Here is a 14,966-nt window from a genome sequence, read left to right on the forward strand (position 1 = left end):
AGGGGATTTGCTCTGTGAATGCGCGCGGAGCTAAATGGAGGGGGTAGTCATGGGGTTGAAGAACACCGACACGAGCCGACGGGGGTGTTTGGCCGATGTACTTGTTCGGGGGATTGCACCCAGTGGGTGCGTGTAGAACGCATGCGCGTCGTAACTCCGCTTTCGTACGCATGCACATTTCAGCGTGTATTTACAGTGCACGGTTGCCGAGCCGGTACGCATTGGCGGTTTGCACGTGGCGTTCCCGGTGATTGACGAACAAAAGAAAGGGGGTTCGAGCTGCAAAAACTACGAAAGTAAAAAAGAGAAAACGCAGTTAAAAGAAAGGTAGCTTGTCTCTCGGGCCGTATATATATAATCTTTCGGGCAAGACGTATACATCTTCGTAGCGAGACTCGCGTGTGAACGATCGCCTATCTCTCTTCGACTCACAGTCCGAGAGTAACGAGAGTGATCTCTGTCAAAGTCGCGTCTCGCGTGGCGTTTAGTGTACGCCGGTACATACGTGAAATACACGATATAGTGGCCGTCAGTTCGGAACGTGGTCGGTTGGAGAAACAGCGGGAGGTTCGTTCGTCTCGATAACACCTCCTTCTCGCTCTCCTTTTTTTTCGCATCCGTTCGTCTCGCTCTTTCGCCGTCGCTTCCCTCCCTCTAACTCTCACAGCGGCAACAGAACCGGCACTGGCACACCGAAGGGCTGCAGTTGCGATCGGATGATCGACGAGTACGCGTCTGTTGTGCGCACTGTTGTGTGTTCGTCCGGAATGTCAGGTGTCCTCTCGATTCTTCGAGTCTCCTATCCTCGGTGAATTGGAGCGACAGCAGAGCTGAAGCTTTGAATCAAACAACGAGTATGAGCGATGTTCACGAGGATCCGTGAGGTAAGGGAACTTACGTACTTACGTATTTTCCATTCGCGAATTGTAGGTTATACACGATGCTTCTTATAGTGGTTACACCGGTTTAGTCGCTATACAGATTTGTTTCACAGAATTGTTCGATGCGTGTCGAAATGTGGTATTAGTTTACGTTTGTTTCCAGGAAAAAACTCGAACGGACGAAAATCAGTCAGTAATTGGAGAATGTTATCGAGCTCTTATTGATTATTTTCTTACTATACCTTCGGCTCTTCTTTTCCGTGTAATCGTGGTCAACGTGATTTAACGTTTTGGACGAGTCTAAAAGTCCTCTCTCGAGGACTATCACGCGTGTGAGAGAAGAATATAATATAAGAAGATATAATTAAAAGTAAGGATATCTAAAGTAGATTTCGTAGAACGTCAGAACAGGCTCCTTGGGAGAAACTAATAAGTGTCACACTCGATGTAACAATTAATCGACGAACTGCGCGATTCTCTCGCAATTCTTTCTGACTCGATCGATATTCGCGTCTGAGTAGCGAGTAATTAATCGGCTAGTGGTATGATAGCACGAGGTACTTGACGTAGCGAAAGTGGCAGCAATAAGTAAGAGTTATCCCGACGGTGATAACCCTTTCTATTTGCGCGATAAAATGTTTAGACGCAAATTGAATGCAATTGAGACGAATTGCGAAGAGTTACCAACTGAACGGGGACTAGTGAAAAACCGTTTATACACATATACTACGTTGGCCATCTGTATATTTTAATTGACACGATGAACATCGTTGTTCGTGCTTCGGGTTAGTTTATTTATCGTGACTGTTCGACAGTGGTTGTACGGGAGCCGAAGCTGTAATCTTGTCCCCACGTGTTTATCCATTATTTCAGTTGAAGCCTCGCTTACACTTTATTAACACTCATTGTTGCCAAGTGTTTACCTCTTTAGATACGAGAATACGCATTGATTGGTAGTAATTGTCATCGGCTTGATGCTTATTATCTTCCTTTGTACGACCTGTCGACTTTAAGCAACACAGTAACTACGTTAGACTAAAAAAAAAAAAAAAAAAAAAAAAAAAATACAATGAACATATGCGATTTAAGATTCAGACAGAAATTACAGTATGTATATGTTCTAATTTTTTAATCTTTCTGTCCACGGACAGCGAATGTTTATGCATTTACGTGAAAGTATGAAATATCCAAAGAACGATACTTGTCATAATATATAGCGGGTAAAACAAAAAATATATATATAAATATTCACAGTCTACTGGTAATTGGACATCATCTACGATTTTTCGTTTATACATATAATAGGAGTTGGTGTTGAAATTCAATCGGCAGGTGTTCATTTAATCAAATACAAAGAAATAATATAAAAAAAAATACTTGGTGTAAAGTAAAATTAGAGAGTGAGGGGTCGAGAAGAAGATTCTCCGAGATACAGATGCGGGATCAAGTTTGTAATTGGAAGGTAACATCCGGTCCGGTTCTCACAGCAGGACGATCGGCTTTCGTTCGGCCGTGAACACGCCGTGGTGGAGGCGACGCAGGATCGTGAAAAGACGCCAGGCGAGAATACGGTCGCGACGAAGCTTAAACGTCGTTTGCTCGTGTGTGCCGCGCACATAAAGTCATTAAAGAATTTCTAAGGCGTCGGACAACGGCCTGCCTCCGCGAGCTTCGTTACACGCCATTGGCGACTGTACGGTGGACGATGTAACAACTACACGTATTTCGTCTCCTGCTGGCGATTAGTGGTCGCCTTTAACACTCATCCGTTTCTCGTGTCTAATTGACACGTTGCGACAAACCAGCGAATCGCAGCTAGGGCATTCAGCGATCTGAGTAAATCAAAAACAGACCATTCAAAAATCAAGTGTTGGAATACTTTCGTGAATGTGTATATAGGTCAACCTGTGTATATAAGTCGAATCTGGTTTTCGTGACGATGAAAAATTTGATACTGCGTTTGGTTATTCCTTCGCAATCGAATTCTTATCTGCTTACGAGTAAGTAATAATTGCAGGTGATTATAGTTTTTTATTCTGACGCGAGATGCAAGGATTAATAATTGGTATAAGTATGGAATAATAATGTAATAATTGGTATAAGTATGGTATTGGTATTGGATAATGTAACGAAATAAAGCCCGAAACACGTACATATTGCGGTTATAAAAATTTCAAAATACTTATTATGGATACGTCTGCTGTGTTTAATGGTTAAAGGTAAACGGTTTGTAGATAAAACACGTAAAGAAAGAGATAACGACGCTACGAAACTGTTTAAGATTACTGGGTCGATCGGAGAATTTACACGCTAATAGACATCGCGTTTAATAGATATAACTTTGTTGTAGAAATATAGTCGTTGTTACGATAATCAATAGACTGTAAGTCGTGATTCCAGGATATTTTTTACGTTCTTTTATATTCTCAAATATTTCGATTACTCACATAACTGAAAAAAAGGGACAAGAGCTCCGAAGAGATTGCCGTGGCAAACTTTTTCTTCTTTCTGTCCACTCATTTAATTCTTTTCTTCGTATCTTTCGAAAGCTATTCAGTGGTATTGCATATGCATACAATTGCAGGTTTCGATGATTCACAGCAGTTACATTTTCCTCGACGATAGCGTGTCAACTAAACACAAGATCTTTTGAAATCGATGTTCTCGGAATCGATGTAATTACTCAATCCGAAGCTTTCGATTAATCGATTGCATAATATGTTCCCTGAATCCGTTGACTTTGCCATATAAGCGCAAATCTATGCGGGTGCATCTAAATTGCAAACCAGTCTGGTAAAAGAAATTTTCTCTTTTCCTTCTTGTTTTAAAATATGAACGTGGTTGAAATTTTAGAGGCAAAACGTGTGTTTACAACGAACCTACCATGCTGTAAGTTTAACGAAGTCACGACTTCGAAACCTACGTGTTCCGCGAATGCCCACTGCATACAAAGCACTGTAAATAATAACAAAAACGTTTACGGTGTAAATCGATAAAGCGTTCGATTGTCGGGAATACGTTTTGGTCTTTGTTTTACGGGGAACAATGAAGAAGAAGGCTATTTTCAGATATTATTAGTTCTGCTATAAATTGGTTTCTTTCATTAATTAGAATGGTTCATCGAGCAGAGTAATTAGGAGATCATCTACTTAAATCTAATCTTTAGTGAAGTTTAGCGAGGAAAAGTTGGAACATATTTGTGAGGGACGGAGTAAAATGGAAGGTAGAATACAAATGGATATAGTACATACGCTGCACGAGATCTTTGGTATAACAATGGGTACTTATGAGCCTTACAGGTCAATTTTTAACCTCTGAATCACAGGGTTCATATTTAATTGACCTTTCTCTTTCAATTTATAATCGTATTTACCTTTGATAAGTACATTGACTTTGATAAAGTTAAATAGGTGTAGGAATGTCGCGCCGTTGATTAATATTATTTCTCTGAAGTTGTATATATTGTATAATTTATATTTCATTTTTTAAGATATCACGATCGATGATTTCGTTTTTTTTTTTTTACTTAAGGATGACAAATAAGACACAAATTTTCGTAATAACTCCGTGTGCACCGACTTTCTGATTAATAGAACGTTCTGTAGCACATCGCACGGACTTACTCACACGCGCTCACTATGGTCACGCTCCAAAACTGTTACTTATTACTTCAATCTTATTACCGCTAACGGAGCATTACCGCGTTTTAGAATCATATCTCCTCGGGTCCTCTCCAATCTTAGCCAACAGAAAATTTCCCATTCACGAGAAACGTTATTTCTTAATTTTCTTCTTTTATCTCTATATTATTTCCCGAATTACTCTTCACCAGATATAAATGATTTCCATTTCCACTATGACGGTTGCGCTTCACAATCAGAGTGTTACAAGACGACCTGTTAGACAAAGATTGATAGAACTAATTACGATCGAACGAGTTAAAAGATTTTAATCGACCAACCGGTCTGGTTCTTAACCATAATTTTCTGCCGGTCTATTTTCTTTGTCCCTTGTCAGGATCGTTGGATGGCGGGTTAAAAGGGCGTCCCATCCCATCTGTTTTATTTACGCGCAGCATATTCCCATCAGCGACGAGGTATTCTCGTTCTTCCTCGTCTTTTTTTTCGACAGTATACAGGGACAATCCCAATAACTCGTCAAACGACCAGGAAGAGGCAACACGGTACCTCAAACCACGCAGAAACGTATGGCCTCGTGGAACGGTAATTGGATAGGCACGCTCTGTTTATGCGATTTAATTAGACCCACAGAGCTACGGCGTTTGTAAATGGAATCCTGCGCACGGATTCCTTCCATATCTTTTCTCATTGACTGACATTGAAATAAAAAGTGCACCATGTACGTGTTCTGGAGCGGCGCCGGTAATCACGATGGCTTTCTACGCTCCTGAAATCGAACTCGATCGGAAGTCGATGGCGTGCCTCGGTGAATACGTTCCTCCACTTGGATCGATCAATCGCCACGCTCGGGAATGATGATTAATTGCTTCGTTCTATCACAGTTATTCAATTTGATGATTTCAACAAGTCAATTTTTAAATCTTCAGAAATTAATATATTCGGTTAGTTTGGTTGATTTAGTTGGACTATCTTAGTAAACGTCACGCTTTACGATTTTATTTGATTTTCATTTCTCGGATATTCCACGATTTCTTCTTTTGTGCCGTAAACAGATTCCCTAGATATTTAGAAGATGAATATATTATGAATCGAGCCAGCAACCACTCAACGCGTTTGAAACTCGTACGATCAGATCTTTTATAGGTAATTCTTTTATTATTCAAATCAGAGGCTTTCTCGGAGCCAACACATCTCACTGTTTCGTTATAATTTAGAAAAGTATGTGTCTCGAATTAATTTTAATAATAAACGATCATTGGAATAGCATCGTATGAGAAATAGTAACGAACGTTGTTACCATTCCTGGTCTGCGAAATATTTACAAATTCGAAACGAAGACGTAACTTTTGCATTCGTCTTAGTTCGCGTAAGTTCACTTTGCATCGTTCGCCGCCTATGCACACGGATTTTCCTGTATGAAAGTCTACACAAAGTGAAGAGAAGTTGTGCGAGGAAACGTTCACGTTGACGCGGTCCAGTTCGCCCGTTGCATTCAACATTCAACGTGTATCTTTTCGCTACCCTTGCGGAGGAGGAAAACCCTTAATTAGAGCAGCCATGTAATTATTCAAGAAGCTTGGCTTTTTAGCCGACAAAAAAGACCGTGTGTAACAAACGACGGAATGAATAAAACTGCGTGTTTGCAGGTTTGTCGGAACTTTGAACGATAATACGCGCTGTGCAACGTTTCCGTTTTCATCATCCGATTCATTTCCCTGGGATCAAAGGTGTCGTTTTTGGATATTGCTATTGGAAATTCGAAAATTTAAATTCAAAATTTGAACGGTTGGAGATCAAGAAGTTTGAATATTTAAAAATTTAGAAATTGAATTCGCATAGTTTGTAGTTTGTTGGTTTGTATAGTTGAAAATTTGCGGAATTCAAGATTTGAATATTTGAAAGTGTGAAAATTTAAAAGTTCGAGAAATTATGTAGATTCGAAGTAAAGATTTCTCTTAGAAGTTCCACGATAAGGATCGTTTTCTCTCTCCTTTTGCTTGGTGCTTCTACCGCGGCAAAGGCTGTTATATTCAACCTGACGAAGTTCATCCGGCATCGGAACTATAGCAAAATGCGTCGAGCATGTTTCGACGTTGAAATTCATTCAAAAGGCAAATGGAGTCGCAACGAAATATCCGACGTGGGACGCGGAATAAGATAAATTACATACAGCAGTTTATATTCGCATTTAAAATGAAAATATTCATCACTGCTTGATAATTCAGGAAAAAATGATCATAGAACCGAAAATAGCATTACATCGTTACGTAGCAGTCTCACAGTACACAGTCGTTCATTTAAGATACCTCTGTTCACGTTACAGACCATTGACCACCCTCAACGAGCTCTTCTAATTGCCTGACCGGTCAATCTCAACAACCGCAACACTTGAGATAGCAAGCATCTCGGATCATTATCGTGTCATTATGCTAAACTAAATGACATCGAAGCGAAAGATTTTTCAGCGCTTCCAGGAACAAACTCTGTGTATTTTAATGAAACATAAATCAAGTCGCGCTCAACGATGTACACGTAACGACGTGCAAAATTTTATCAAATCGTACTATATTCAAGATTTCAGTCTTAATTCGTTAGAATTTCATTCGCGAGTTCAACTGTTTCTCAAATTTTTTATCTGTCGACAAAGATCCTCGAAAATTTGTTAGCAACATTTCTCGCAGCTTCCTCAAACAGAACCAGCCAACTCGAACTTTTTCGTTTTATCGTTCGGAACAAAGCTTGACACTTGACCAAAGTCTTTTCCATCAAAAGACTGGCTGAACAAAAAGTTGGTTGTTTTTTGCCCCTTTTTATTCCCAGGCATCTTCCAACTCGACTTGTTTCCCCTGCGCTCACAGATTGTCTGAATGGAGAACAACAGAAGAAGAAGCGGCGCGCTTCCGGCGGATCCAGTCGTATCGCTTTCATCGCGTTTCTACCGGGGGCCGGGCACGCGACTTTGTCGGCGCCTTTTACGGATCACAACGACGGTATCTTCCAGCGTAATCCGCCACCCACGTGTCCGAGTATTTGCCGCGCGAACGTAAACACCGATCGTGTACACGTGAACATGTATCCTATCGATTCGACTCGCCTCGTAGTTCCATTGCCTCCGTTCACCAGGACGCCTTCGGTGTTCGTTAAACTACACGTGACCTTGTTCTTCGAAATTACGACTCTCGTCCGGATAAAGCGACACGTGGGTCAAATCTCTCGCGAATACTGTTGACGCAGAGTACGCAATGTGCGTCATTGTGAAGCTGCTCTTTCGAAAAACACACCCGCCACGGGGTTAATGGCGCAGAATCGTCAACACGGCGTCAGTGTGTTACACACGTGGTCTGAAAACGTGGCGTGGCGGATGATCGCTCACGCGTGAGTCTCGTGTACTTACTTACTACGTACCGGACGTGCACAGGCTGGCATGGATGAGATTGTTGGTACGGTATCGTGCGTTTTCGCCGGTTGAACGAGCAGTCGAGTTTTCTGGGAAGCGTCCGGGAAGCCCGACGACCGATCAGCGATCCAATTCAGCGATTATCCGAGCCGCGGGTACGATTGTTAACCGGTCGTTGCTCTCTTCGTACACGCGTGCTTCGATGTGGCTTTCCTACGACTAGCTTATCAGCTGATGAATATCGTTATCAAGGAATAAATGTGTAAAGAATATACTATACTAATAATGGTGGAGAACGTTGGTGAAAATTAGCAAGTGTTCCTCAACATATGGCGTAATATTTACATAGTAGACAGTGGTATTTGTCCATGAAGTGGTATTCTCAAGAGAAGGGGAGAGTAAAAATGAATTTGACGAAGATGCTAATTTTCTATTAACGGGGACTATACTGCGATTTTTCTGTCTGCTCGCAAACAAGCGAATACATGTCGAATCTCATTTTTTCGTGGAAAGAAAGTTGAGTTGCGATGTTATTTGAAAAGTTGGTATTAGAGGGCATGGAGAAGTTTAATTTCGAATTCTACTTGAAAGTGATTTTCAACTGCGTGTGCACGATTCGGTGCTTTCGAATGGCGGACTAACATGACCGGAGCATCTGAAACGTATCGCGTTGGAAGTAATTAGAACTAATTTGTCTAAGTACATGCTAAACCGTGTAGCAATTACACGTTAAATTTCATATTTGCTATTAATTGAATTTCTGGTTATTTGTAAAAACACAGCACATCGCAATCACGAGTTATTCAGAGTAATTAGCAGAGAAAAGTTCAAGGATGGAGCTTGTATATCGAAGCAATTTTTATGCACGGAATTTTGCAATCAATCTGTGTATCAATCTGTGAAGCGAGCTGAAATTTTAATTAACGTTTTCCAAACATCAAACTTTTGCCACTTCGATGTGTAAAAAGTATCTTCGGTAATCCAATGACAGGTAATTTAAACATTCCTTTCGTTATTTAACTACGAGCTAAAAGAAATTCTTCACCTTCCGAGGAATGTTACTTTTGCGGTTATATCGTACTTCTTTGTATTCGTGAAAAGAGCACGTTAGAGGAACTAATGAAGTTAAACTTCATTAATCCTCTTGCATCTTATAAAGATTGGAAAGCAACCGATATGCACTTCGATAAGTTAATTGAAAGAACGCAACCGTAACTTTCTAAAGGATGAACCCCGCTACAAATTCTTTCACCAAAACAATCTCACGAGAATTTCTACGTAATCATAATATTTACCCGTTTCGTTACATCATTCGCGCGAACGATAGAAAAAGCAAAAAAGCAAAACGAAAAAAGCAAAAGTAAAGCGATGAAACGCCAGTGGAGGAACGCTTGCAGAAACTTTTCCACTTTCCAATACACATGGTGGTACGAGAAAAAACGTTGGATTAGCGTAGTTTTCTTTTTCGATTGAGCGCGACGATTACGTCCGTTCGTGGAATACTTAGGCACGGCAAGCCGCGTTTACAATCGAACACAATTTCGACGCGTGGCGACGTCGCGTTTCGCGCCTGGAGACTTAATTAAAATCGGCATAATTTATTGGGTGCGTGGGTGCCACCACGCTCGCGACGCTGTTCGACGATCGACTCGAATCGAATACCGCGATTATCCCGCGAAACTTGCCATTCGTAAATATACGTTACCACGAGTCGGACAGCTTGTGTCATTCTGTGGGCGATGATCACGTGTTCCGTGTTAAATTGATTGACCACGTCGTAGAAACAAATTGCATCGGGTAATCGGTACGTTTTCATGGACTTCAAATTGCGAGCGATAACATTTCGCGATTATTTTCCCGTTCGAATTCACGAATAAGCACTTCAGATGGGTGTTCGATGAGTGTGACCGTGGGTGTCGTGTATTGCGTGTACAAGTATATCGAAACGTATCGGATGAAAGGATATGTACATAGTTGTGTATGAGATAAGAGTCCCTGTTCTACCGTGATTTTTAAGAAGGTAAGGGAAATTGGTATTACGTGGAATTTGTTAGATTCGAGAAATTATGGATATACATTGTAAGAGTATAGAGTATATGCTTTGTTATTGGCGAATTTTTGTAATAAGTAATGTATTCTGGTATTTATATTTATGCATCCACGTATCTATGATATACACGTACGTTTATCATTTTTTAAAAAACATATTGTATCAACGACAGAACGTCTGGTATCTTTGAAGTTACACTTTCGATAGTAATTGCTCGAATCGCGCTATCAAATGACTGACGTCTTCGAAATGTAGTGTATAGGTAAAGTCATATATCAATGACCTTCGAACGGAAGTTAACTGTGAATCTGTTAGAGCGACAACAACACGCAAATTCGTACAACTTCAGAAACAGCTAGTATCTTATAGTAATTAGAGAATGCATTTGATGTCACGATGCACACTAACACTACTTCGCCATATTGAAATTAAAACACTTTTGAACTGTATAATGACTTTCTCAAGTATCTCTGATATCATCAACTATTTCAAAGATTTTATTTAAATGGTACATCCTGTCTCGTTTACACCTTTCATCAGTGTTGCCAGCAGCACGACCGTTGCTCCAGTTATAAAACACAAAACGACGGATGTCCAATTTTCAATTTCTCCAAAGGAACACATAGATACACACGACAGCGAGCGTATGTACGCATAATTAAGAGATATCGGTGGAAAAGCAAACAAGAGCTCGCTCGCTATCTTGGCTCGATTAGGTTGCATCGACGCTTCACCTTGAGGCTAACACACTCGCTTCTCTGCTCCATTTGTCACGATAACGCGAAAATGCTATTAATTGGCCAGCTGTCGCCGGTAATAATCGATCACCAGGGTCGGTTGATTTACGAAGAACTCTATAACGCTCGCCCACCGAATATCTGGTAATTACTCAAGAATTCCCTATTTCTCTAAAATAAGTACACGCATCGAAACGAGTCGGTTATTCGAACACATATTATCATTTATATTACTTTCCGTTTGTATCTAATTTAGTTTTGTATGCAAAATAATGATAATCGATTCTTGAGGAAATGAATATCCAGTAAAACGGTGAGTCATGTTCATATATAAAAAAAAAAAGTTAATTACAGACTCGAAAAGAATAAAATACCATTAAAAATGCAACAGATCATCGATATACAATATACATGCATATATGGAAAATCTTTTCACTACAGATATTGTGATTACAGCTGCTTATATTATTTTAGTGCTAATAACTCTGTATTTACTCTTTTAATTCGAAGAAATTAACGCGCCTCCATATCTTAGTTAGAAGAATCGAACTATGAATAACTAATTCTGACCTCGAACCTGTTAACACATTAATAACCGATAATGTATCATTGCACCTTTCCACGATTAAAGCAAGTCCGTGAGGATCAATTATCAGAGATTTTGAAAAGAAGCGTTTCAATTTCGTATCTTAATTTTTCGCGGCTCCTGTATTCCAAGATTTCGGTAAACTTCAAATTACCAGTCTCTCGTACATAATAATATGATAATATATGAGATATCGAGGTTACACGATCATTTCTATAACTCTACACTTTGCTATTTGCAATTATCGTGAGACGCACGAGACACCACGTGATCTATCCGCAATTACGTTAACAAATCACATTTCCAGGCAAAAATAGGGGAAAAAAGAAGTGAAAAAGAAAAGACTAATGTTGCTTGGATGCATGGTCGAGAGTCGTCACCTGTTTACAACGGATTGCATTACATCGAGCAAATATAGCGACAGCAAGTTAATAGATCGATGTCGAAGGACATACGTAGGTTTGCTCGTCGATCACGAGACTATCATCTGGATTTTCATCTCATCGATTCGAATAGATTCGACTTGATTTTCCTACTTTCAGCTTTTCTACCTACATATAAATGTATATGTAAGTTCCAAAGCACAAGACGCGAAAACATTGTTTTACAATTATTTCTCTTTAGAAATATAAACTTTGCCAATCTGGTGCGAAGCAATAAGGAGACCAAGTTCTTACAAAACTGAAATTTGAAATTTTTATTTTAAAGCAAACTACACGTATTGACGTGTGCTAACTCGAACTTCTAAGCGATTTTATAATCTTTCTGTATCTCTTTCGCTAATAGTAAAGCGTATCGAACGCTTACATCAGACAGCGTTCGCCGCTAGATTTACGTCACGCGAAGGCGATAGCGTTCTCCGTGGAAACTTAGAAGGATTTATGAAGATTTCATTTTTTTCACCCATTTATTCTCCTCTGTCCTGCTTTTTTTCCATTCCCCTCGTTCGATCGTTCGAATCCCACGCAACGATTCAGTAAAATCGCGAGGTTTCTGCGTGAGACGTCTCGCGTTCCCCGGGGGCTGTCGATGAATGCTAATGGCGTCGAATGTCGTTTAAATACAGAGGCGTTTGTGGACATTGCGAACGCGAGCCTCGTGGAAATTTATGTTCATTCCTTGAACCGCGATCTACCAACAACACGTCGGTGACTATATTTATTATCAGACTGCGAATATTTAAGCAGATTCAAATTTTGTGAACAGAATTGAAGAGATGAAACCTAAACAGAGATTTATTTCACGTGTTGGATATTAATCATGACTGAGCCCTTGCATAATAAACCGTGTAACAAGTTTGCAGTATCTACTTCGAGGTCGAGAAGTCTCATCCTGCAGTCTCATCCCTCTCAGGGCTATTACGAAAGATTGTCGACCGGGATATTATAAACAGCTCCGCGTAACATAAAACCCATTCATTCCCGAAAACGCCACTCGAGACTCGTTTTCCTTGCTGCCAGTCATTCGTGTCAGACTCATCTCTTGGCCAACGGCCTCCTCATCTCTTGGTCCGTTTATGGTTAGCTTGCGCCCGTGTTTTCCGGCACGGATCTTGTGTCGTTTATTTATCACATTAACAAGGAAGTTAAAGAACCCGAAAACGAAAAAATATTTAAAACTCCGTAAACATCTAAGCATCCGTAAAAATAGCCTTCCGCGTTAAAATTAAAACAAGAAAAAGAGAAAGGCAGTTCCACGGAACAGATAGTTTTCGAAATAAAAATCCTTAGATGTATCCCTATTCCATAAAAATCGGTCAAATTTACAACATTCAGAAGTTCGTATTTCTCAACTAAATTCGACCAAAAGGATGACTTATACCTTAAACCCTATACATTTCACGTGCACCGAAACGTATACCACTTAAAAAATGGCCCTAATAACTGGTTAGATAAAGCGAGTAGATAAAACCCATAACCAGTTAGCCAAGTACTGTTGTATCTCAGTTGGTTGAATCGCGGACGGCTTTCCTGGTATTCGGATCATCAAGATCGCTTCTTTCCTTGCTCGATAGGAAGAACAAATCGAGGCAACATGATCACGTTAAGACGTACGATAAGACAGAGAGGGTTTTGGTTTACAGGCTCGCGTAATCGACAGACGTGCCGCATTGCACGGCGTCACCGGGACTCTTTAGTAGTCGAGAGGAACCGGTGAGAAATCGGTGGCGCATCCGAAGGAAGCCTGCAGACACCAGACGGGCGAGAAGAGAAGGGAAATATTAAATCTGGTCTGGTGGAGGACAAGAGGAAGTGGGGCCGGTGCGGGCCACCGGGACGCTTCTCGGTCCTTTCCGCCTCAGGATGTCGTACGCCAATCGATTCCCGTCTTCGCAGCACACCCGTTATCGTAGCAGCTGGGGACCCTCTTCAGTGACTGTGTTCAATCGCGCCGACGTGCCCAGGCCCTCGCCGGAAGAGGAAGAGTACGCAGAGTTCTATCACGAGCGTCTGCACTCGGCACAAAGCAGACAGTTGCTGCCGCTGCAAGAGGACCTCGCCGATTGGATCAATAAAACGTTGAGTGAGTAGCTGTCTGATTTTATATTGCGAGATTTCGAAGGGGAGTAAGGGGAGGCAGGGTGGAACAGGGATGTGCAAGCTTGCGGGGCTGAGATATGTTGGCATTGCTGGTTGGTAACCAGAGAAACATGTGGGACCAGTGGTAGCATCGATGACATAACGTGTTTGTCAAGTGGAATTGTTGTATTGGAGGAATTAGGCGAAGCTAGGATTAGACATTGAAGTGGCTCACAGAGTAATCGCTTGATAAGGAGCAGCGAAACCTTTGAAAGGGACTGTTCTTTCTTTGTTTTTGCTTCTTATGGAGGTTTGTTCGCAAACCGTGAATCTTAGCAATTACGTTCCCGGACCGTGAAGAATTAAAAGTAGGAAATACTACTTCAGGATTCGAAGTAATTTTATTCTACTTAAAATGCATACTTTTTATAATTCGATATATAGGGTAGTCTGAATAATTCCTGATTATATCAATTCTTGAATAACATAGTAAATAAGAATTGGTTCACACTGTGCATGCCACTGTGAAATTTTTCGATCGATAAACTAAATTCGTCCATCGTCTTGATTTGCGAGAGGTGACTGGCGCGGAAACTCGTCGTATCCGCTTCCCGTAATCCAAATATATACATTTTTATCTATCGATCGATGTTTCAGTCGATTTGTGAAAGCCTCTCATAAATTCACGTAATATTTATCACGAGTAAAGGATATTTGTTTTTTTTTAAAAAGAAATCACAACGTGTGAATTTTGCTTAGAACCAACGTTTAAAATGTCTATGTTTAGAAAAAGCTCTTTGTACTTGAAATCTTATAGTGATTTTCATGGACATTTAGCAAAAGTAAATCTTGAAAATTCCAGACCGTGGAAGCATTTTCTTATCGTAACAAGTAAGCTTCTATTTTTACGTGCTTGTGAAAGTTACGAGGTGCAGAAAGGAATCGGCATGACGTAACGAGGATCGCAGTTCCGTGCGTGTACTCGGCTGCTTTTTTTCCGTGACCGCGTGTTTTCTTCGCGATGTGGGTTCGCCTTAAAGGGATGGAGGAAAGAGCTCGTCGCTCGGCGGTATACAAGGCGTGCGTACACGGCTTTCGTAGCACACAAAAGGTTCGCATCTGGCGCGACGTGGGAAAGGATATTCGTAACATTTG

General features: G+C 40.7%; 1 protein-coding gene across 5 annotated transcripts in view; it reads left to right on the top strand.

The window, feature by feature from the left end:
- The first annotated feature begins 517 nt into the window (after positions 1-517).
- Positions 518-14,966, top strand: part of LOC100646413 (growth arrest-specific protein 2) — a 29,753-nt gene continuing 15,304 nt past the window's right edge. For 4 of the 5 annotated variants that reach the window (XR_007224268.1, XR_007224269.1, XR_007224270.1 and 1 more), the window contains exons 1-2: positions 518-884; positions 13,376-13,815. Coding sequence is in view for 2 of the 5 variants with exons in the window: in XM_003395969.4 (XP_003396017.1) it covers positions 13,596-13,815 (220 nt within the window). In the remaining 3 variants the exon portion in view is untranslated. Of the gene's footprint in view, positions 885-9,767; positions 9,940-13,375; positions 13,816-14,966 lie in introns of those variants that run through there. The other variant, XM_012309428.3, reaches the window with a different exon arrangement.

This window comes from Bombus terrestris, chromosome 6, assembly GCF_910591885.1.
Source record: "Bombus terrestris chromosome 6, iyBomTerr1.2, whole genome shotgun sequence".
NCBI lineage: Eukaryota > Metazoa > Arthropoda > Insecta > Hymenoptera > Apidae > Bombus > Bombus terrestris.